The 25,071-nt window shown below is 30.5% G+C and overlaps 2 protein-coding genes across 4 annotated transcripts; one reads left to right on the top strand and one right to left on the bottom strand.

The window, feature by feature from the left end:
* The first annotated feature begins 11,403 nt into the window (after nt 1-11,403).
* LOC106301432 (protein HAIKU1-like) lies at nt 11,404-12,553 on the top strand. Of its 3 annotated transcripts, none has more exons than XM_013737825.1 (2): nt 11,404-11,560; nt 11,718-12,553. In XM_013737825.1, the coding sequence occupies exons 1-2, from the start codon at nt 11,419-11,421 to the stop codon at nt 12,416-12,418; spliced, it is 843 nt and encodes a 280-aa protein (XP_013593279.1). In that variant the 5' UTR covers nt 11,404-11,418; the 3' UTR covers nt 12,419-12,553. The 3 variants fall into 3 exon arrangements, with proteins under 3 accessions (XP_013593279.1, XP_013593280.1, XP_013593281.1); XM_013737826.1 differs by having other exon boundaries at nt 11,404-11,536; XM_013737827.1 differs by having other exon boundaries at nt 11,427-11,536; nt 11,708-12,553.
* A 4,874-nt stretch (nt 12,554-17,427) lies between these two features.
* Nucleotides 17,428-18,457, bottom strand: LOC106301784 (abscisic acid receptor PYR1-like). Its single transcript, XM_013738259.1, has one exon. The coding sequence runs from the start codon at nt 18,245-18,247 to the stop codon at nt 17,600-17,602; it is 648 nt and encodes a 215-aa protein (XP_013593713.1). The 5' UTR covers nt 18,248-18,457; the 3' UTR covers nt 17,428-17,599.
* Nucleotides 18,458-25,071: the final 6,614 nt, after the last annotated feature.

Below are 25,071 nucleotides of genomic sequence, written 5' to 3' on the forward strand. Positions count from 1 at the left end.
TGAAAACAAAACCAAAATCTAAAAACTTCAGGCTTCAACCGCCACATTCCACCATCAAACTTCATGTAATAGATAATTATTTTACAAGATCAATAATATCTTAAAGTATTTTGGATATATATTAAGAATTAAGATCATATTTGCTAGAAGTTCTTTTTCTGATTTTAAATGTTTCAGGTTCTATCGGATATCCATTTAGGTCCGGGTTCGGTTCAGATAATACCCATAACACAAAATACCAAAAAACAGGATCCATTCGGTATTTATGTCGGGTTCGTATCGGTTCGGATTCATTTTCTTATGTGTCATTCATATGAGAGCTCTCCAATTAATTGTTTTAATTTGATTGGTTGATGACTTTTTTATTTTTATTTATTTAATTCAGTTCTAAAAAAAACTAAATAAAAAATCAACTTACGTCAATAACCAAACAAATAATACTTACCAATAATGACAATCACAAATATGTATTTAAGCAAATTGTGTCATCAATGCTAGATTTTCATTTATTTTAATGTTTCCAATTATATCTAACTAATATTGTAACTTTTGGTGATTTATAAAAAAAATAGATAAAAATTCCAAATAATATTACTTATAATAACTAATTTTAAAATACATGCTAAATTATAATTTATATCAAAATATATTTTATTTGTATAAGAGAAATTTAAAAACTTCATTTGCATGTTATATAGATAATAAAAAAATACAATTAGTGGTTACTTATGTATTATATAGATAATAATATACAAAATTATATATAATATAATTTAGAGTAAAAGTAAAAGTAACTCTTGATAAGAAACATATTTAAGCTTTTCTATTAACAAATATATAAAATCATTAATTACTGAAAAAGCTGGTAGATTATTTCTTACATTTTAAAATGAATTGGTTAAGAAAAAAATTTAAAAACTTTTCCTTGTATTATATATATATATATATATATATAATTAAAAATCAAATGAAATTAGTAATTAGTAATTAGTAATTTTAGCTAGTTGTGTATTGTATAGATAATGATATACAAATGCATATATATAATTTAATTTTAAATTAAAAAGGTAAACTAACTATAGATATACAAAACAAAATGAAGTTGCATTTTCAATCAAAAAATATATACAAAACTATACGGTTTTTACAAACAAAAAATTATGTTATACATTTTAAAATACATTTTAAAGAAAATTCTGTAAAAATTCTTTTGCATGTTATATAAATAACTCGAAACAAAATAAAATTAGTAGTTAATTTTTTGTTACTTGTGTATCTTATAAATAATAATACACAAAAATTAAGAATAATCATATAGACTTGACTCAAATACTATATTAATTATATATGTGTGGTGTGTCAAACTGTTTTAATTTATCTGAAGTATTTTATTGATTGTTGTACATAATGTCTCTGAACTTTATACTAGCCAACAATTAAGAATAATAATACATAAAAATTAAGAATAATCATATAGACTTGACTCAAATACCATATTAATTATATATATGTAGTGTGTCAAACTGTTTTAATTTATCTGAAGTATTTCATTGACTGTTGCACATAATGTCTCTGAAATTTTCACTAGCCAAATTTTTTTGGTTATTTATATCAAATCTAGCATGTTTAATGTTAAATAATCCATATGGCCAATTACTCTAAACATATTAGCCAATGAATTATTTTGTGATTTCAGCAATTATTATCATCTTCATATCATATTTTAGAAAAATATTGTTTATTTTTTTGTATATATGTTATTTTTAGAAAATATTATTGAAAATGTAATGTAATATTAATTGAATGACATTTGGAAATCAAAATTACATAACATATAATAAGACTGTAAACAAATCAAATTGGAGCATACATTAACTATTTTTACTATAGTTGTTGATAAAATCTAATAAAATATTAAAAAAGTCATACTATTTATATTTTTTAAGAAATAAAAAATATAAATCTGTTTATTTAGAAATATATATATAACAGATAAAATTCACATTCAATTTTTTTAAAAAAATAAAATATATATTATATCTTGTCAAACATAACAAATATTATATATATTGAACTTAAAAACTATTTATACTTGCAAATTCGCGAAGAACCACCTAGTTGCATACTTCCTTACCTCTTATTCACTAATTGATATAGCACAATAATACATGGAAAGAAAAATTAATAAGATAAATATTTTTTGACATTAACTTGGACACCTCTCCAAGCTGGTACTATTTAAAAAGACCCAATTCATGTGGTCATCCTGAATTGACCTTTTAAATGATACAATTTGAGCACATGGACCGTTAGATTATCCATCGACACTAATGCATATATACGTCTCGAATTCATTAAAAAGCACCGATTGTGGTCTGTTTAACTTGATTAATATAATAATATTGAACTTTAACTAATACAACCTAGAGAAAAAAATTAGAAAAGACAGTAAGAATAATAAGAAAATGACATATTCATATATTAACATGTAATACCTGTCGTAGTATGTCACTGAATTATAATATTAGAATATTAAAGTAAGATGTGGTTATAGTACGAAAAGAATAGAAACAAATCAACACATCCCTATTAGTTCTATACATGTAAGTTGTGTCAACTATTGTAATTGAATAGAAAATAATGAATTTGGTTAAGTTGTGGTCTTTGAACTACAAATGTTTGGTTTTGTAACGTAGTGCAGTGTAATGGCATTATGCATTATACTTACGTTAGAGTATATATGTTGATGTGGCCTCTTTTTGATTACGGGAGGGGGAAGCATACGAACGTCAGAGTATATATTGATGTTGTCTAAACAAAAATCGTACATATAATAACATTTCCTTATATGATTGTTACAGACAACCTAAGTATATAATGGCAATACATATAATTAATCTAGTCAAATGAGGGTTTTTAATGTAAAGATGTGAGAAGAGTTCTAGTGATGACAAGTAAGCAATGAAATTTTGGTTAATCACACATGAACATAAGATTATTTAATAACTAGTGGTTTGTCCGCGCTACGCGCAGAGCCACTGTTCTTTGTTGTAATTTGGATTTTTTATGTAACATATCTTGATTGGTGGATGGTATTTTGAAAGTTTTAGTTATATGTTAGATGATGAAGCAATATCTGGATCCATGTTGTTGTTGACGGTTTTATGGTTTAAGTAGTATAGGTAGATAGTAAGAAACCTGTGAATTGTATAAAATAGTCCGGCATTTGTAGTTTAATTTTAGGAAGTAATCTTAATTTTTTTTGTCATGTATTGTTTGTCTTTATTGATGTTATTTTTTATATAATAAAATAATGGTGTGAATGGAAAATATTTATTAATGAGGATAAATTATTAATTATTTTTTTTGAAAATGAAAAACCAAAGTAGAAAATACTACATAAATAAAATTGGAAATTAAAACATGATATTCCATGTTATTAATCATATTGAGGATGGAATCATAGATTATTTTCTCTACATATTGGACAGTTTTTGTTTCTACGAAACCATTGATCAATGCATGTAAAATGAAAATTATGACCGCAAGTAAGAGAGCAAAGTTTATTTTCATAGTTGTAATTTTTGAAGCATATAGTGTATATATCGTTTTCTTCTTCTGTAGTTGGAGGCCTATTTGTTTCCTCTAGATCTGTGATGATAAGATCAACGTCAAGTTTTGCGGTCGAATTTTGGTTGTAGTCCTAGATGGTAAAAGTAAATTGGAGATCATTAATTATAGTATTGTAGCTGTTTGGCAGTTTATTCATCACGTATTGTCTCTCGATAGAAGTTATGTGTTTGTATATTATTTATCACATTTATTCTATTTCTCAACATTATATATACTATTGTACTTTTATATTTTCGAATGAAAATCCTGTTTTCATTTTATTTTTATAACATTTTCATTTTATTTTATAACATTTATTTTATAACATTTTTAACACTTGTTTAGTTTTATAACATTTATTTATATGATTATGATATAATATTTTTTATGTGTGTTTTATGATTTGTGTTAGAGCTTTTGATATGTCATTATCCAAATTCAGATCTGTTCTTGATCAAATCCGTTTTAATTAGCTTATTTTGTATACATATGTTAAACCAAATTTATAATTGTTAATTTCATAAATATAAATATTTTAGAAGGTTGAATTAGTCTTATACAAAATAGTGAATTGAATGATTCTTTGAGTGGCAAAGAGTCAAAATAGAGAGAAAATGAATTTAGTGTTTGAGATGGAGGGTGTTTTTATAAGAGGAAGAACAAGTAAAAACTAGTGGTATGAAAGTTGAATGTATAATTATTTCCTTACAATTTTATATGTTTAAATTGCGTTTAGTACTCTATTTTCTCTCTTTGATTAATATATATCAGTTACATTGAGTTCAGTGAAAGTAGTTTAAAATTACTTGAATAATTTTTCATATTTGTGCAGAGTTAACTTCCAATTTGACCATTTATATTTTGATTTTATAATTAATTTTTAGAAGATCTAATTCATGTAATTGACTTAAATAACAATCATTTATTTGCATTTAAACCCTAAGAAAATCTCTAAAATGCATTTCATAACTTCAAGTTTTTTCCGCTCAAAAGAAATAACTTAAAACTTCAAATTTGAAGTTTGGTATTTTTTATTTGAATTTGTTTTTTTACAATTACACATCAAATTTATGATTCTTAAATATTTTGTCTTTATTTCTCCAATTCAATATTTCATAAACATTTTATTTATTTTTATAAATTTTAATTTTACGCATAAAATTAAATAAAAACTTTAAAATAAGATTTAAAATATTTAGAAGTTATATTAAGGCAACAAAAATACTACAAAAGAAATTTAACCATTTTTTTAAAAAAAAATACATTAATACATAATTATTACACCAAGTTAAATACTAATAGTTAAGTAAATTTGATTTGAAACCTCTAAATTCTCAAAATAATTGCAAGCAATTTTTATGTAATGGAAGATGGTTGTTGTTCTTGTTCTTGAAGTCTTTTTGTACAAATCTTTCTTGTTCAGATCGAATATATTCATGTGTATTCATTAGAAATGTCAAACAGGTTTATCCATCCCGTTCCGCCCCGTACCGCGGCGGACTAGTCGTCGAGCGGGTTACAGCGGGCCTGTTCCGCGCGGACTGCGATCTTCAAAATTCCTGCCCAAACCCGTACCGCAGAATATATAGGCCTTCGCGGGAGTCCCTTGGGATGCCTCCTTATCAAACCGCCTGGTATAGCTTCTTTTTTTCATGAATGTTCAAGTAGAAGAGTTGTGTAAGAGAGTTGAAGAGAGCTCATTAACCTTCACTAAAGCCTTATCAAAATCAATGGCACAAAGCTCCGTTTGTGCTTGCGTTCTTGAGTTAAAAATCTTCTTTTGTTATCAACATAAGTTTTTGTTGAGTTTAAATCTGATTGAGCTATTGTCTTTGTAATAATTTGGCTCAAGTGTTGTATGTCTTCATTAAACTATCTCTCTTTTTAATTATTTGGATTGTAAAAAAATTCGTGAATCATTTTGCCAAATTATACAAATGACGTGATATACAACTAACTTTTCTCCTTAACAACACCATTGTAACCAAATTTAATTTAAAAAAACACCACTTCACAGTACTGAAAACAAAACCAATCAACTAAAACAAGAAATATCACATTGTAGTAAAGCATTCATAGTTGTGTGTAATAAAAAGAGAAAACCAAATCAAAACACCACCAGAGCTCGAATCGTCATCACCGGAGCTGGAGTCGTCATCGCCGGAGCTCGAATCATCATCACCGTAGCTCGAATCATCATCGCCGGAACTCCTTATGTTTTCTGGGGGAAAAGTCACAAGAATCGCTTTTTTCTCACTCTCTTTATCGTTTTTTTCATGCAAAATAAAAATGAAGAAAAAAATGTGGGTCCATGTAATCCCGCATGACCCGTTTCGGCTCATCCCGCAAAAGATCCAGTCCGGCAAAGATCCGTCCCGTGAGGCCCGCAAATTTACGGGCCTAGAAAACTTCGTCCCAATACCGTACCGCGACAGTCATTTACAGACCAGGCCCGTGATCCAGATCTATGATTGCCATCTCTAGTATTAATATCACCAATAAAAGTTAAGTCATTTAACAATCTTTTATTTTCCTTTTATTAAAAACTAACTTTTTAGCTTCATTTTGCATTCGTAACTCAATTATATCTCATAATTTTTTTCTCCATTTTTTACACTTTGGATTTGTTGGTTTGATGATTAAAGTATCAAAAACTGAATTATTACTTTTGCTATAGTTTTATAGAATAATGTGATATTTTAGTTGCAATCTAATATTTAATTCTGTATTTCTATGTAAAAATTTATATTTTAGCGTAACATCTTATCAATATTGTTGTCATATTTTTACTTATCTTATAGTTATTTATTAAAGTTTAATAGATTTAAATAAGTAATCACAAATATAATAACTATAATATAAAATATGTATACTTTTGAATTTAAGTTTGAAGTTTTGTTTTTGGCGAAGAACATTTTAAATTTCAAAGATGAAGTTTCGTAGACTTAAAAATAAAATGTTTTTTGGAGATATCCTAAGTTCATTCTATAGGATTTCCCAACAACATGTACAGTAGGCATACTATCTATTTATGTTATTCAACTGGAAATGTATCGAAGTTATTATTGTCCAGAAAATTATGGTTTAACAACAAAACAAAATGAAACTAAGGAAAAACAAACAACAAAGGTTATCTTTAATTTGCATATTTGTATCTATGCTACTCGACTTGAAAGTCAAGGAAATCATCACTGCAACTGGCCTAACTTTCGCACTACGTAATTTCGAAAAAGCAATGCGGATTTGACGTGCTGATTTTTCTTTAAACAGGCGCGATGATAATAGCGTCGTGTCATAATTAGGAATTCATTCTGATATTATATGAATTCTTCAGAACCAAAGAAGAATATAGGCAGCTATATAATTATCTGAAAACTAAAATATTAAACATTAACACGGGCTCTAGATACAAACGAATCAAATGCCTTTAGCAGCACGATTATCGGGGGTTCTTAGAATAGAGTTTTTAACAGAATATAAGAATCCGTTTTTTAGTTTTTAACTAAAAAAAACTAAGAACCGGTTCTTAAATAAGAGTTTTAAGAGCCGATTCTTAACTTTTTTAGTTAAAAGTTAAGAGACGGATTCTTATATTCCGCTAAGAACTCCACTCTAAAAACTCCACTCTAAGAACTCCACTCTAAGAACTCCCAATAATCATGTTCTTATGCTATTGACTAGAAAAAAAAATTCTCAGATACTTTCACTTTTTTTTTTATCGACTCAGATACTCTTCCTTTGAATTCTATTTTATTTTGATTTATTTTTAATTCAAAATCTGATTAAAAATTCAATATACCTTTAATAAATGAAAGATTTACATTGCAGGTCATTTTTAGACTTTTTTATTTCATTCTAGGACACTTACAGCTACTAGAACACTTTTCTCTAATGAACACTTGATTTCCAATATTTTCAGTTCAACTCTAAATATAATGTTGACTAACTAAAATTAAAAATGGCGGGCCTTTGTTCCTAACCATTGATTTTTCTGATATTTCGACGGTCCAGATTTAACAAGCCATATCTGGATCTTTGTTTTTTTCTCTCTTTTGATTTTTTTCTCTCTAACGAGAAACAATTGCTAAAATTCATTTCTCTCTCTCAACATTGATTTTAGTTTCTTCATATCATAATTCACGATTATCCGTCACGCGTTCTTCTGATCTTGTCTTGCCACCATTCTTCTCGTTGTCAGATTCATAACAGAAAGAAAGAGATGAGAAGAAAGGTTTATGTGAAAAGGGTTAGGCTGATTGGTCTGTTCAAGATCTCCAGGACTAATCTCGATGAAAGAGTGCTTTGTATGGTTGCGGGAATCTCATATTATGTTCTTCATCTTCCTTAAACTTAGGGCTTTTCAGAGACCCTGTGAAGAAGAAAAGGCCATTGTGAGGAATTGGGGGAAAGATGATCTTTCTGGAAACAAATATTTTTCTTTCACGTTTTCTTTTTTCTTGTTTATGTGTGGAAAGATGATGACTGTGATTCATCTTCTTCATTTTTATAGCTTTTTTTTTAGTTTGCAGTTGTTACACATCTCATTGCTTCTGCAAAATTTTTGATTTTAATACTATATGGGTCCATCTGTTACTTGTGGATTTCTATGTTACAACAAAGAGCTGAGATTTATGCTTGTGGCTTGATGTCCTCTGTTCTTAGAGCACTTATCTATATTCATACTCTATACAAGATGCTTACTTTGATCCTACAATGTTGTAAATGGATGTTATAAATTTGTAAATGTCTAATTGAAATTTACACCATGGTAAAGTGTACATGTGGATATCGGTAAAAAAAGTGTACATGTTGATATGTTCATTATTGAGCTATTTGTGTAAACACGTGTACATTTATCCATGTAGCCATCATGGATATCGTGTGAAAGTTACATGTTGTGTAATTGTTGTACATGGGGATATCGTGCGGAGGTGTACATGTGGATAGCAAAGTTAAGATGTACATGTGAATAGACTGGTATATGTATACATATCAATATGATTTTGATATATATGTTGAGCAAATACAAATGCGAGCAGCAAAAGTTATGTTTAAATATAAAACACTCTTTTTCTCGCACTTCCTTTCCTATTAAACATTTGTTTTTGTATCACCATGATTGTGTAAGCACAAAGATTTTGCTGCATTTTAACTCTCATCGTCACTTCTTGAAAACATGACATGCTTTCATTAATCTTTTCATATCGTTTACATGTACTGATGTACACATGGATAACTTATAAGATGGACACATTTTTAAATGCATGCAAAGATTGGTTTTGAAATGTAGTAAGGTAGAACAACAAACTTTGAAAAAACAGAAGAGATGGGAAGTGGTGTTCATATGGACAATGGATTGGAGTGTTCATCGTTATCCATGTGTACACATACTTTTCGCTATCCATGTGTACAAAATAATAGTATCTATTTACCAAAACAAGAACCATGTTGGCCATTTACAATAAAAAATCTCACTGTCCCGTCCCATACTCCCCAACCCTCTTCTTTCTCCTCCCCACACTCCATCATCGGTAGCATTGTCAGCTGCAATCAAAAATACACAACCAAAAAACAAAATCAATAAGAATCTCAGATTGTGTACACATGTACAACACAAACATCATTTACGCTCGTGTTCATTTAAAAAAAATACCTACATTTTCGAACTTGTACACAAGTACAACTTCGTTAACCATTGTACACATGTACACCACATATTCAAGTGTACAACTTACAACGTGTGCAACCTACAACCTACAACCTACTAACCTGAGGATCATGCTCAGCATCTAACACGTCGGCCAATGACACAAAATTCTCATTCCTCTCATTAACTGCTTCCTCATCCGGTTTTGCGGCCTCTGTAAGACAACAACAAACATAGCAAAATCGAAAACAAATTGAAATTATTTCCTAAACCCAAGCCCTAAATCAATCTATAGGTGATTTCTGTAATTCGAAATCTAAACCAAAAAAAAAAAAAAAGAAATCACCTTTTGATGTCATCGCAGTTAACTCGCCTCCAAAGAAATCACCTTTTGCTTTCTCCTTTGTTGCTCGCTCCACCGTGTAAAGGTCATGGCGCCGCCTCTGCAACACGACTAGCCGCTTCTCGAAGCGAACTAAACCGACCAGAAAAAAACATTAAACTTCACTCACCATCGTCTACATCTTTTTCCGGTCGCTTCCGCTTCGCCGTCATCACCAAGTATCCCCGTCGTCTCTCCTCTGTAGTTCACCATCAGGTATACCGTCGGTGATTTGGAAAATTAGGTCTATCAATTGGGTAAAGTGAAATATTACGGTTTTAACTTTTCACAGGCCCAAACTTGTTTAATTAAACAAACCACACTGCTCCAAAAAATCCACCAATCATATACTAGCTTTTTAAAATTTAAAATCACAAACCAGAGTAACCAGAAAATTTTGGTCTTTTACCCGCATGCCCCCGACTGGTTTTGCTTTATGGAGGACAAACCTGACTTTCACCATCAAAAAGTGTGTTAGTAGCAATAAGTGCTCTTCAGTGTAATAAAAACACAAAAAGTGTATATTTGTGTTATAAACTCTTAATAAATTCACTTATTTACATGCTACGCCATTTAACTTAATTTTTCATACTATCTCTACAGAGTGTGATTGGTAGTGGCTGTAGATACTGTCCATAGCCATATTTATTTCTACAGCACTAAACACACAGCAATCAAATTTTAATAAAAAATTCAAAATCACATCTGTTGAAGTAACCTACAGCTGTACAAGTGCTCTGTAGAGCCAAAAATCCAAAGCAATTTTTTGGAGTTTTATATAAAATTCTAAAGCAATAAAATCTATAGCCACAACAAAAAGTCTACAAATTTTTTTCTACAGCAAATTTTTTAAAACCACAGTCATTACCAATCGGACCCATACATCTTTCTTTCATTTTTCATTTTCATTTTTTTTTCCTCTTCTCTTTTTTCTCTGTCTCTTTCATTCTTCGATCCAAATCTTTTGTTCTTCGATTTTTTTATTATTATGAATTCTCTGTTTCTCCTTCTTTTTCAGTCCGTTTTTCTCTTGTTCTTCAACAGATATATTCTTCTTTGAATCTCTTTTATTCTTTTATGAATTCGATCTGTTTTCTTCTTTTCTGTTTTATTGGTCTTTCTTCGCGATTTAAGATTTTTCTACGATTTCCTCCTCTTCTTATTTGATTTTCTCTTTTAGATCTGGCATGTTACAGGATATGAAAACTGTAAAAGAAAAATTTCAACCTAGAAACAAAGTTTTACCAAGTTATACAATCATTCAAATACAACTTTATATAACTGTAGAACTTGGTTAAACTAGATACAAAGTTTTACAAAGTTGTACCTCGACAATGGTAAAACTTTGTGCCTAGTTATACTATGATATACAATCGTTTAAGTACAACTTGATAAAACTGTAGAACTTGTAAATTGTAAGACCGTAAAACTTGGTAAAATTTAGAATTTGGTAAAATGGTAAAACTAGGTGAAACTTAACCTGGATTATTGAGATATAAAATTTTGAAATTTGATTTAGAGGAAAAAATAAGAGCAAAATCAAAATTGTCTTATTTCATTAAATATAAGAGTATGGAAAAACTTTTTTGGTTCTTTGAGATTATTTCTCCAGACGAGACTGAATGTATAATTTTTTAAAAAATCTTTGCAATAAACAAATTTATGTTATTGACACTAGTACTCAACTTGTTGATATGTTTAATCCACTTGTTCGTTATTGAATAACTATAAGATTAAGATTGTAAAAGTAAAAAAATTAAAAGAAATATATGAAGGGATGAGAGCAAGAAAGTCAAGAAAGCCATACTTTCCTTTGTTTTTATCTTTAAAGCCTCTTTGGTTTGTTCTTCTTTCTTTTGCAAATCTTCATTTCTCCGGTCAAATTCTGAAAACGCGTAAGCTCTCTTTCTCGTTAAAAGGTTTAAAAACCCCTATGATTTCTCTTGTCTTAGAGACTTTCTTTGTTCAAATCTGTGTTCCAGACACTGTGATTACGTAATAGATTAAGGCTTTGTGGGTTCTCTGCTAATCTCTCTCTAAGAATATTTTTATTCTGTTCTTGTTAGTTTGTTTCAGGTTTAATAATGGATGATCACAATAATGATAATCATCATCAGCATCATCTAGGTGTGAATAAGATGGGAAAAAACATCCGTAAAGAGCCATCAAATCAGCAAAATCAACAACAAAATCCTCAAGCTTTGGTTTATAACATCAACAAGACCGATTTCAGATCCATTGTTCAACAGTTAACCGGACTCGGCTCAGCTTCTTCTGTCAATCCTCCACAGTCAACAAACTCAAACCCACCAAAACCTCCAAATTCACGGTTGGTCAAAGTTAGACCAGCTCCTTTGACTCAAGTCAACCGCCCTCCACCTCCACCTCCACATCCAGTTCAATCGAATCCAATGGCCTCTGAACCGGTTCAGCCTATTAACCAATTATCAATCAACCCGGCCGAATCTCCAATCTCGGCTTATATGCGTTACCTGATCGAATCAAGCCCTGTTGGAAACCAACCTCAACCACACGACCAAAACCCGGTTCAGCCATCAACTGGTTTGTTTCCTTCACAACAAACCGGTCCTAATCCAATGCTATTCCAGTCTCCAGTTTCGCAGTTTGTTTTGTCGCCGACGCCTAGATCGCCGTTTCCATTATTATCACCCAATTTCGCGTTTTCACCGCGGTTTTTAGGCAGTAACGAGTCTCTACCTCCGCCGTCACCAGGCTTTTTCTTCCCTTTGCTCAGTCCATTATGGAAAAATCAATAGCTTATTAGTAGTGTGTATAAATAGTCTTGTAAACACAATGTAACATGTATTAGGAAGACAATTGCTCATTTCGATTTATGTATTGGATAATTGGAGTGCTGCGTTTGGATTTAATGCTTGAAAATCAACTTTTTTTTTGGCATCCTTGAAATTCAACATTTATATGTTGTTTATCTTATAATATATATAGGGGATACCTTACTTATATATTCTTGACCATTGTCTATTATGTTTGCAACTTACGAAATAATATAGTTGATCAGCTATACAAGACGTCTACGAAACTTGACGACAAGCGACAAGTCTATCAAATTTTATAAGTTAACAATATATATAATATCAAGGTATAAACTCAAATGATAATTATAATAACGATACCAACAAAAAAAAAATACTAGATAAATTACTATAGACATGTATGTATTAAGGCCTAGAATAGAGAAGTATGGACAAGATAAATTCATGTTTTTTTTAAGGCATATATTCATGTTTCCATGAAAATTTATACTATATTGCCTACTCACCAATTCACCTCTTTCTATGCATATTCTCATTGAATAATAAAGCTCTGAATAGAAATGAATCAAATGATGTAAACAAAACAAATATGGAGTAGACCAATACTATCAATTTTGATTAATATGTTTACTATTTTATCTCCATCAAATATGTTCTGCACCATTTCTATTTACCAAATACTTAGAGCATCAGAAGTGTCTCGAGAGAGATTATTTCACCCAAATTAATGATAAAAACAAAAACATAAAAGAGTGAATAAAAATTAAATGGTTTCTGAAAATAAATGTTCAAAAATCTTCACACAACTGCCATCTATTTAGTGGGAACAAATTCTTACAAATATTTTAAATTTTATTATTCCGAAAGTTAAATTATGATTGGTATTCAATAGAGTAAACTGGTGAAAATGAAAAAGTGAAATTGGAAGGAAAGAAAAAAAAAACAAAATCGAGAGCGAAACATTTTTTTATTTCATGTAGAGTAACTGATTTTTCTATTTTTGTTTTTTTTAAGAGTAAATAAGCTAAAAACATATTTTACGATTGGTGAAAACTAGAGTAACTAGGTATAAATTTGTTTTACTCTACTATAATAACGCTAAGAATACCATTTAGGCACACTCTTAGTTTTTTTGTAATTGAAGAAAGTTAAATCTAGATGTATCAAAGACACAAATCTAACTCACATATGAATGTACATCTCACAAATAGACTATTTCCTAGGTATTCAAATGGACCGAAAACAATAACTTATATTCGTGTGGCCAAAGAGGATCGAACCTTAGGTTCACCGTATCGAGCTTCCCTTCAAGTGCTTCTGGCCTACCACTGCGTGGTTGCACACTCTTGGTTTTGAGAAGCTAAACCATAATATCGCTTTGTTGAGTTAGAAAGATTGCCAAAATAGTACAACAACTACCATAAAAGTTTACAAAATCGATTTAGAAAAAACCTGTAAACAAAAATTGGATGATAGATTTTTCAAACTTTAGGTACCCCAATCCTACTCATAGTTAAACAAAAGAAGGTTGATGTTAATCATTAAAGTCGTGGTGCTAGAAAATCCTATCATCTAACTGGTTCACACTTCACAGACATCATATCATTAAAGTCTGGGCCCTTTGATTTACACTTTTTATCAATAAAATTTATATTTCACTTTCTGACTTTCTTTTATTAACCAAGTTGGCAGGCAACTTGCAGTACCCACTAGATTTGTTCCTTTCTTTCCTATTGGAATAATACGAGAAGCATCCTCAGATTCTCACCTTACGCTTCGATTTACTTACCCTTTTTTTTTTAACACATCTTCGATTTACTTACTAGTTACTACCCCTGTTCCGAACTACGCCAGACGCTAGTCGGGCGGCGCGTCTGGCGGTAATCCCGGACCTAGCAAGTTACCGAAAAATCGGAGAGTAAGCGGGGAGTAATCAGAGATTTATTTTAGGGCATTTTATGGTCTTGTGGTTATAGGCTATATATATCTGATGAAATTCTATAAAGAGCGCACGGCGTAGTGCCTAAGTGGGTTTTTAAAAGCCTAGTTTTCTAGGTTCGAACAGGCCAAAGTGCATTTTTGCCTGTTTTTTTAAGTTTATATTTAATGAAGGGTATTTACGTTATTTACCGATCATCTTCTTCCTTAGATTTCTAGGTTTTCTGCGATTGGAACTTGACGGCTCCTTGGTTTTCTACGAGTTTTACACCATGTTTCATCGTTTTTTTGCCTGATTTCGTGTAAATTTCATGAATCTTGCATCTATCAATCGATTATAGGCTGAACTGAGTTAAAAATTGGTTTTTAAGGAATTCCCGATTTTTTGAGCGAATCACTCCAACTCGCCACAGTTGATGGCCGTGTTACTATTTTTCGGCGACTATGCGGTCCTCGGCGCCGCGTTTTCGAACCGGGGTTACTACATATGCCTTTCCACTAATAAAATGTTACTCCCTTTGGTTTAAAAATGAGAGATAATCTCATAATCCGACTCCAACTTTTGTAAAATCAGTTACCTTATTGATGGGCCTGATTGTCATTCAATCTCTTCCCACTAAATGCCCAGCCCACCTCCCAAAAATGAGCATAAGTAAAATACACCGGGACCATCTCTAATTGTTCCTCTATTTTTTAATTATTCTTCTATTTTTTATTTACAATCCGATTGTTCTCTATTTTAGAGTGAAAAATGAAGTGATCAAATAAAAAAAATATATTCTATATATAGAAAAAACTCATTTTTACTCTATTATAGAGTGAAAAATAGAATACTATTAGAACACTTTTACTCTAAACTCTATTTTAGAGTGAAAATAATGTAGTGTTGGAGATACCCTTAGAGCATCTCCAATGACACTCAGTTTTTTTCTCTATAATTTACACTAAAATAGATCAACTCTATTGTAATGTAACTTTTACTCTAATGGTGTTACCTTATAATAGAGTTGTTCTATTATAGAGTGAAATATAGATGAATGTCATATTTTACTCTATATTTGGAATGGAAAAGTGACATTCCTCTATATTTCACTCTATAATAGAGTACTCTATTATAGAGTGAAATATAGATGAATGTCATATTTTACTCTATATTTGGAATGGAAAAGTGACATTCCTCTATATTTCACTCTATAATAGAGTACTCTATTATAGAATTACACCATTGGAGCAAAAGTTACACTATAATAGAGTTACTATATTTTGGCATAAATTATAGAAGAAAAAATAGTGTCCCATCGGAAATGGTCTTAGGACAATGGAGTTTGACAAAAAAAAAAATCAAAAATATTAAATTTGGAAATTAATGTAGGTTGCCACTAAAACCCCACTTAAAGATACCATTCTAATTCCCATTCCCAATTTTATTTTGTAGTAAAATATTTTCTAGTTCTACTCAATTTCACACTATATTCATGGAGTGAGTTGTTTTTTTTTTATTTTTGGTGCAAATGTTAAAATTCATACTATTTTTTGAGTTTTTACAATGTTGCAAAGCAACTTATTACAAGGAGCAGAAATAAAAGAGAGAAATAAAAAATGTTTAATCCACTTATTTCTCTGGAGTGAGTTGTTTGTTCACGACAAATGTTTAATCAGCTGAATATTTCCTGTCAAACAACAACAAAAAAAATTGAAAATTAAATTGAAGAATCGCCATTGATTTTTCCATTTCACAACTTAAAAGTTTAATTTAAAATGTGTTTCCGTTATGACAAATTGTCACACACACTAGCTAAGAGCATCTTCAAGAGCAACCTTAAAACCTCAAATATAAAGTTTTATCTACTCCAAGAGCAATCTCAAAACCTCAAATTATAAGGTTTTGTACAGTGAAACCTTATATTTGAGGTTTCACTGTACAAAACCTTATATTTGAGGTTTCATATTTATTTGGTCCTTATACTTTTCTGTCTTTTAAAAATCTTCATAACTTTCTTGTTTATCATTTTAGTCCATACAATTTAATATTTTTTATATATTCTTATAAATTTAACTTTTACATATAAATTTCAATAAATATATAAATGATTAAATAAAAACAAAACATAATATTTTAATAATATTAAACAAATATTATACAAGACAATATTACATCAAACAAGTTAATACAAAAACTAAAAATGCATAAAATAAAATTACATAAGCAATATTACAATTATACTAATATTCCGGTAAACCTGATCCCGAACCTTCAATATCACTAAAAAGTTGTCCATAAAAAGTTGGTGCATTGGGAGGCTGTTGTTGTCCTCGAGTTCTTTTCTTTATAATTCTTTCTTGTTCAGATCGAATAAACTCACGAGTAGTATGATCACTGATAGATTCTAGGTTTGTTAACAACATTTTATTCTCTTCATGCATTTCTTTAAGGGCTAGTTTTTTTGCTTGGTTTTGCATATGTAGCTGAGTTAATTCAAAATTCTTCTCCCTAGCTGATGCATTTTCTTTTAAAAAACCAATGACTTGTTCATTTGATGAAACCAAAGTGTCAACTGAAGAATTGTTACCTTCTGAGATTTTTCTTTTGAGTTTTGCTTTCTTTGATCCAATGGGACGCTGTGATGAATTTGATCCACCATCATCACTACTTAAGTTGATTGAAAATGAAGACAATCCCAGAGATTGTGATGTTGGAGAACAAAACACAACTAATTATGTATTTTTAAGTTTTTTATTTATATGTAATATGCTATTAAAATGTAATAGTTTATTAATAAATGTTGTTTAAAATATTTTTGTTGTATGATTTTAGATTATATAAAAGTTTTATGCTTTTATTTGAGGTTTGTATAATGTAAAGACTGTTATGTAAAAAATGAAAATTTTTAAGGTTTTTTTTGAAGTTTACTCTTGGAGAAGATCATCCTTAAACCTCAAATATAAGGTTCAGTAAACCTTAAATATAAGGTTGCTCTTGGGAGATGCTCTGAGCCAGATCAAGTTTTTTTTTTTTTTTTTCTCAGATGGCTTTAAAGTAAAAAGTAAACAGCTATTCTAACGTTGGATTTAACTTATCGAACATTCCAGTTTCCAATTATCCAGGAGACAACAATAACGACCAAAAGCAAATTACAATTCAGTAAAAAAAATGTTACAAAGGAAAATTTTATTAAACAAAAAAAAAAGATGAAATTCCCCAATTTGTTTTCGTGTTCATTACTTTCACATCACCGGAGGGTTTCCTCCGTCGCCGGAACTCCGACTCATACCCTCAGTAATCGACGCGAGCTTCTGAAGATTCAGTTTAATCACAGTATCAGCAAACAAACGCGTATCCTCCTCCGTGTTCCCCTCCGGCACATCCACGACGTACGATTCAAGAACAACGGTCCAGATCCGTCCATCTCTCTCGAATCCATGAACCGTCGTCACCGACTTGTAATTCCTCAGCCTGTGCTCGCCTCCGGTGATGCTAAACCCCGTCACCCTCCGCTCGTCGTCGAGGAGATCGAGCCTCTCCCTCGACGTGTTCGCCGGAAGGCCGCTGATCACGTCCACGTAGCGCGTGCACCCCACTCGCATCTCGAATCCTTCTTCGACGGAGCATCTTTTGATGAAGTGTTTGTAAATCTGGGGACGATCGAAGCGTCTCACGACGGACCAGACGGTTTCGGGAGGGGACTGGATGCGTTGGGCGAGGAGGGAGGAGCAGCGACCGGGACCGAGTTGGTAGGTGTGGAACTCGGTGATTGAGTCGGTTAGCTCGGCGAACTCGTCGTGAGTCAGCTCGGAAGGAATCATTTGGTGATGGAGAGTAGTGGTTGTGTGAGTCTCTTGTTCCCCTTCTCTGATTGGCTCTGAATCTGCCATTGGTGTCGAATTTAAACTTGCTTCCAATTTGGGGTCGAATCGAAGAGAAGATGAATTTGAAAGAGGAAGGAAGTGTAAAACTTAATCACTGCAAAATAAAGGGTAGGTACGTAAATTTAATACTGTTGGTTCTATTTTTAATTATTGGTTACCACATAAATGTCATTAGCCACTGAATCTTTCGTACTTTTATTTGATTTTATTAAACCATGAAATTAACCAACAAATAATTTAGGCTACTTAGCACCATTTGTTTGTATTCATGAAAGCTTGCATCGTCATAAAAAAATAATAATTTAGGGGCGTTGAAAGTTTCATTATATGCTCATATATATATATATATATATATATATATAATTTTTAAAAAAATATTCGTCTTTGTACGTGAAGCCATTCGCCTAATTTATAAAGTAAAAGACATAAAGCTATAACACTTCCCAATCAACCCCTATAACTAGACTACCGGCCCTTTTCTTTTAAATTATAAGTTTATAACTAAGTTATGATTCTAAAATTTATAAAATTAGGAAATCATAGTAAATTAAACATATTATTTCCTACTCGTGTATCTAACTTAGTTTTGCGAGCTTGTAATTTTTAAGAGAATTTTCAGTTACTTGTCCATTTATAAGGAAGGATGTGAGTTTATATTTGGCCTGTTTTACATTAAAGGATCATTTAATGTTACTAAGGTTAATATAATCAATGATAAACCTCAATACATACAAGTTCAATAAATTTAATTTTTTTTTATACAAACTTTTAAAAATCAAAGAAAATGAAAAATAGATAATTTTTAAACATCTCATAATGAATTACTTCATATGGATTATATAACTGAGACCCTACGTAATAACGATGAACTAGGTGATAATCCGCGCCCTGCGCGGAGTAAGTGATCAAAAAAGATTTTTTAAATTTTTTTTACAGATATTAGAAATTTTAAAGTTATAGGCAAAAATATTAGATCTAATGATATATATGGAACGAAAGTGTGAATATAATGTAAGCTTAAGTGTTTTTTTGAAAAATATATATATATTTTTTAAAGATTGTTTTGTGTAGTTGGTTATGTGTAAATTAGATATATTTTATGTAAAAAATATATAATAGTATGCAATAACTTTTATTAATTTATTATAAATTTAAGACAAAACAAAACATAGGAAATATAATTATTGATTTCATAATAAAAATTATGATTATAATATTAAAAACATAAGTAATAGAAAAATAAAATACGAAAGAAACAAATTATAAGGAAACAAATAAAAACCTGATAAAACTAAGATGTCGTGAAAATGGTCTTCAAAACTTCTGGTTTGCAATCATATAGACAGAAATAACTAAGAATTAGTTTACCAAACAAAACATACATACTTAAAAAATTCACTAAACGAACTGATATATCACCTTTCAATCTAATAATAAGAAAATTATTCATGTATACCTTTTGATCTTTTTGTATGAACTATTAAAACTCAGAGACTATAGCTTTTGCATTTTTTATTATGTTCATTGTTCATGGCGTACATGTGTACAAATGATGTCCACATGTACGCAAAAGTTTGATATCCACATGTACAAGAGAATCATTGTCATTGTTTATAGATGTGAATCACTGTACACGAGAATCATTGAACACGAGAATGATTCATTGTACACGAGAATCATTATAGATGTGAATCATTGTACACGAGAATCATTGTCATTGTTTAACTTCCTCCCCACCTCTATCTCGTCCCTTAGATTACCTGTGAGAATTTAAAGAAGAACATGGGGATGTAAATCAGAACGGAAAATAGTGGCGGAGATGCCATAGAACGGTGGCAAAAATACACAAGACGTCGGAGAACAGTGGTTGAGAACTGATAACGGTGGCGGAGACGGTGGAGAACGGTGGAGGAGACACCGGAGAAAACACCAGCGAATAGAGTAAAGTATCACGCGTGGCGGCGGGGGAAGCACATGACGTTGATTGTATCTATGCTGTCGTCTACGTCGATGTTGCCAACGTCTCCTTTTCATGTATCTTCATCATCGTTTACATTTCTACTGTCATCTACGTCACTGTGGTGTCACGGTCGTCTACGTCAGTGTAACCGTCGCCGTTGTGAATGGTGTCATAGCCTTCGTCGTCGTCTACGTCACCGTTGATGTCTTCTACGTTATCATTACACCACCATCATCGAAGATTTGACCGGAGAATATGTTATGATTTAGATGAAAGATGATAAAATCTGAGAAAATAAAGAGGTAAACATAATGAATATGTAAAGATTGAGAAAGAAAATAAATTAAATTATGTAGAAGATACAATAAAACCGTTGATGTTAGATTGACAAAAAAAAATAATCCAACGGTTAGTGTGTAGATATATGTCATGTCACACTTTGTCTATTAAATCTGAGTTGTTGGATCGTGAAACATATATATCAGTGGCTGTGATAACATCCCGCCTAAAAGCACGTCTTTGGTTTGTTTAGTTAAGGCATGACCAATTACAAACAAACTAGATAAGTTAATACAAGTGGGCTTTGTTAGAAAAAAGTGTGCTAGGAGTATAAAGTGACCTATACTGATATAAGAAATTCAAAACTGACCTTGAGTGTAATATTTTCTACAAGTTATAACCTTATGACTAGGACAGACCCATAGGCCATCGCCGGTTGTTTTTTTGCAGTCTTTCAGACATTTAATTTGAATGTCTATGGTAATATAAAATATACGTACACATACACTTAAGTATATAAGAGCATGTTTAATGATGTTTATTAGGACGAAGTTCTTAACGGAATATAAGAACTTTACCTTCCATTAAACATGCTCTAAGTTGACACCAGTACAGTGTTATAGTTATTTTGATCCGTCCTACATAGTTTTCGTGTTTATCTCCGATTCCATATCGTTTACTTTGTCGTTTATTTTCTAATTCTAGTTTTTATTTTATTCCTGAAGGGGACAATGAATATATTATCAACATTTTAAAATTTGTACGGATATTCGAAGTAGGTTAGAAAATTACGACATCGCTTGCTCTTGATTTATTGCGAGTTGACTTATCTAACACCATATTATACATTACATATGGGAGATCGTATCTTTTTTTTTTAAACGCCAAGTACTTGTATTAAACTAAAAGTCTAATGGAATCAAACGGTTGTAGTCGGTAAAACGAAAATAGCTAAAACATGATAAAAAAATAGAGGTGGCTAAAAAAAAGAGATTTATAGAGAAACTTCACTTATTGTTCTAAAGTCCGCTTTCAAAAGAACACAATAAAGTTAGATTTGAAATTGACGTTGAAAGACCGAATCAATGAGTTATAAAAACAGTTAGAAACCATCTCTGAAGTTGCTTGGATTGTTGGGGAGAGAGGAGTTGGTTGGCATTCCATTAAAATTCCTTGGTTGAAAAAAATAGAATCGAAAACTTCAGTTTTAGAATACTCGTCGGATGAGACAATAAATTTCATTTCAGGACAAACAATGATAATACTTATCATGGCTGTTTTAGATTCAGTGAGGTTGGAATGCGTATATAAACCATAAAGGAGAACTCTAGGCGAGTCCGAACATAGAATGCAAAATTAGAAAATGACCCCATTAAGAACTCTATATTGAACCTGCTCCTAAAGGATTAGTCAGATTTTTGGATTGGATATCCCGAGTTATCAATGAAAATCTCATGTACGGTTCTGTAGAGTGGCAGTATGTAAAGTGTATTACGCTAAAAGTATTTCGTTTATTTATGAAAAGGAGAATATCCTCTATATATTAATTAAGAAACACTACTTAGAGCCGTAAACTGGATTAGTCCACGTCCATTAGTCCATATCCATTTATCCATTTATTGTTCGTGGACAAATAATGACCATGTCCATTAAGAACCATGTCCATTAAAGACCAGACCCACTAACACCCATGTTTACATGGACTGCCATGGAGTCCATAATGGATCATATAAGAAAAATTTAAATTTTAATCTATAAGCCTACAAATTTTACGGTAGAAAAATCGATTTTACGGTTTTGCCGGTCAAACTCGGTTTTGACGGACAAACTCGATTTTGCGCTTTTGGCAGGAAAACTAGATTTTCCAATCTTGCAAGGAAAACTCGATTTTTCGGGTTTGGCAGGAAAACTCGATTTTTCGGGTTTGGCAGGAAAACTCGATTTTGTGGGTTTGGCAGGAAAACTAGATTTTTCGGTTTTGGTAGAAAACACAATTTTTTTGTTTTGGCGGGAAAACTTGATTTTTCGGTTTTGGCGGGAAAACTCGATTTTGCGGTTTTGGCGGAAAAACTTGATTTTACGGTTTTGGCGGAAAAACTGATCATGTCCTCATTCCTCAAGTTTCGACTAGGCAAAACAAAACAACAAAAAGAGTCACAATGAGTTGGTTTGGATTAAGAAAACAGTCGAATTACTTTGCGAGTCGAATTACAAAGCAACAACAACAGACGAAGGATCGCGATTTGCTAGTCGCCTCCTAGAGCTCGAGAGAAGATGAATGGAGAGTCGGAGACTGGAGAATGGAGAGTCGGAGACTGGAGAACAGAGAGACGAACGAAGACACTTTCTCCGATGGAACTCAGTTTCAATCGCCAAAATCCCCAAAGGAGTCGCAGAAACTCTCTTTCACGATGAAATGAAATTTTCCAATTTTCCCCCAAATTTTGGAAACCTAGAATTTTTTTTAATTGGGCTGCCCATGTCCTTATTAACCAAATCCACAAACACCCATAGATTACTCGGTTTCCCAATTTTGACCATTTAAAGCCCATCTGAAAATATGGGTATACCTAATGGAAGCCCAAATATATTTGGACATGGATGCCCATTGGACATCCCACCCATTTTGGAGCTCTAACACTATAACTTCTTTTTGTAAACACATGTCATCAATAAGATGATTCTTAGAATCATTGGAGAAATAATTTGGTTCATCTAATTATATAATAAGATTTTTATTAAACTAACCATAAATTCATTATTAATGTTCTTTATTATTTTCTTAAATAAAAATTACGCAATTGTCTAATGTGGTTTAAGTATATATGATAATTGATGATTTTGAATAATAAAGATATGATAAAAATTTGTGTATCTCCTATCATATTTGTTTACTTTTAAATTATTAAAATAAACTAAACAACCACATTAACCATATAATAAAATTTAGATTTTTGGTACATGTTATATTTTGAATTTTAAAAAGACTATAAATTACAAAAACTGCTAATAATCTCACATTTAAATTCTGTGATAGATGGTTTAAATTTTTTGTTATGATAGAATACAAATGATTACAAAACTATATAAGTAAAAACTCTAATTTAGTTAATTATTAAGATTAAAAGATATATATATATATATATATATATAGTTTTAAATTTAACTATATACCATATAAAATACATAAATATTTTAATTTAGAATTTTACTTTGAACAATATTTTTTTTTGATAAAAGCTTTGAACAAATATAACTTAGTTTTAATTTTTTTTATAAATTACTAAAACTATTAATTCCACAATGAAACTTTTGTTATCAGTAATTTAAAGTTTTTGCTATAAAAGATTCAAATTATCAAAAAAATCACATGAGTAGAAAACATCATTTAATAGACATTAATATTTAAAAAATACTACTCCCTCCATTTCAGATTACTTGTCGTTGTAGGGTAAAATTTTGTTTCAAAATAAGTGTCGTTTTTTAATTTTAAAGCAAAATTTATTGATTTTATTTTTTAATCTATTTTTCAATTGATTGAAATGTGGTTAGGTGTATTGGTAAAGATGTTTTTATCTAGTAAATGTACAAAATTAATTTTAATTTTTTTTATTAATCTGTGTGTCGAATTCTAAAACGACAAATAATCTGAAACGGAGGAAATATGTATGTTAATATCATTTAAATTTATATTATATATCCTATCAAATAAAAAAAAATATTGTTTAAATTAATAAAATTGATTTATATGTTCGCAACATTTTAATTATATATAATAGCTATTGACTTTTAATTATTTAATATATAATTATTATTTTATATTATGTAAAAATATATAATACATAAAATAATTTATATATATAATGCTGATCGCAAAGCGCGTATTTTAATATATTCTCGTAAACAACGAAATGTAGCTTACTCAAATTGTCATATGATTAAATTATTTGATTACATTTATCTTTTCCTAAAGTTAAAGTTAGAAAATAATTCATATATTTATGAATATATTGCTATATATATATATTCTTTTAGCATTATAAAGAGTGCAAGCATCATCAAAAAGTCCATTTGGTCGAATAATATTGATTCTGATCATTGCGAATTTTTTTATTCTAAAATTTGGCGTGAAAGAAAACTCAAATATATTTTCGTTTCTTAAAGAAGAATCCACTGACCAAGTTATAATGGAATATGCATGTAAAAATAAAATATAATAAAAAGTAGTGGAATATACAGTTATACATATAACGACAGCCACACATTTGTATATTTTGGGGGTAGTTACTTTATAGTACATCCTAAAAGTTAGTCTCGGATGGATCCAGATATCCGAAAAATTTAGGGTATCCGGATCTGTGAATTTAATATCCCGATCCGGATTCGTGGTTTCTGGATATTCGGGTTTCGAATATCCGTCTCGATATTCTATTATCCGCTGATATCCGGATCTGGATCCGTCAAAATAATTAAAAATATTTTTTTTAACAAAAAATACTAATTTTTTTAATATAATACATAAATTAAATATTTATAAATATATTTATATATGTTTATAATATTGTAAAAACTAAAATATAATATTATAAGA

This window comes from Brassica oleracea, chromosome C7, assembly GCF_000695525.1.
Source record: "Brassica oleracea var. oleracea cultivar TO1000 chromosome C7, BOL, whole genome shotgun sequence".
Taxonomy (NCBI): domain Eukaryota; kingdom Viridiplantae; phylum Streptophyta; class Magnoliopsida; order Brassicales; family Brassicaceae; genus Brassica; species Brassica oleracea.

Bases quoted from the DNA above. Each gene is read 5' to 3' on its own strand.
- LOC106301432 (XM_013737825.1), top strand. From the start codon at position 11,419: ATGAGAGCAAGAAAGTCAAGAAAGCCATACTTTCCTTTGTTTTTATCT. The intron at 11,561-11,717 runs GTTTAAAAACCC...AGTTTGTTTCAG, and splicing joins GCTCTCTTTCTCGTTAAAAG to GTTTAATAATGGATGATCAC.
- LOC106301784 (XM_013738259.1), bottom strand. From the start codon at position 18,247: ATGGCAGATTCAGAGCCAATCAGAGAAGGGGAACAAGAGACTCACACA.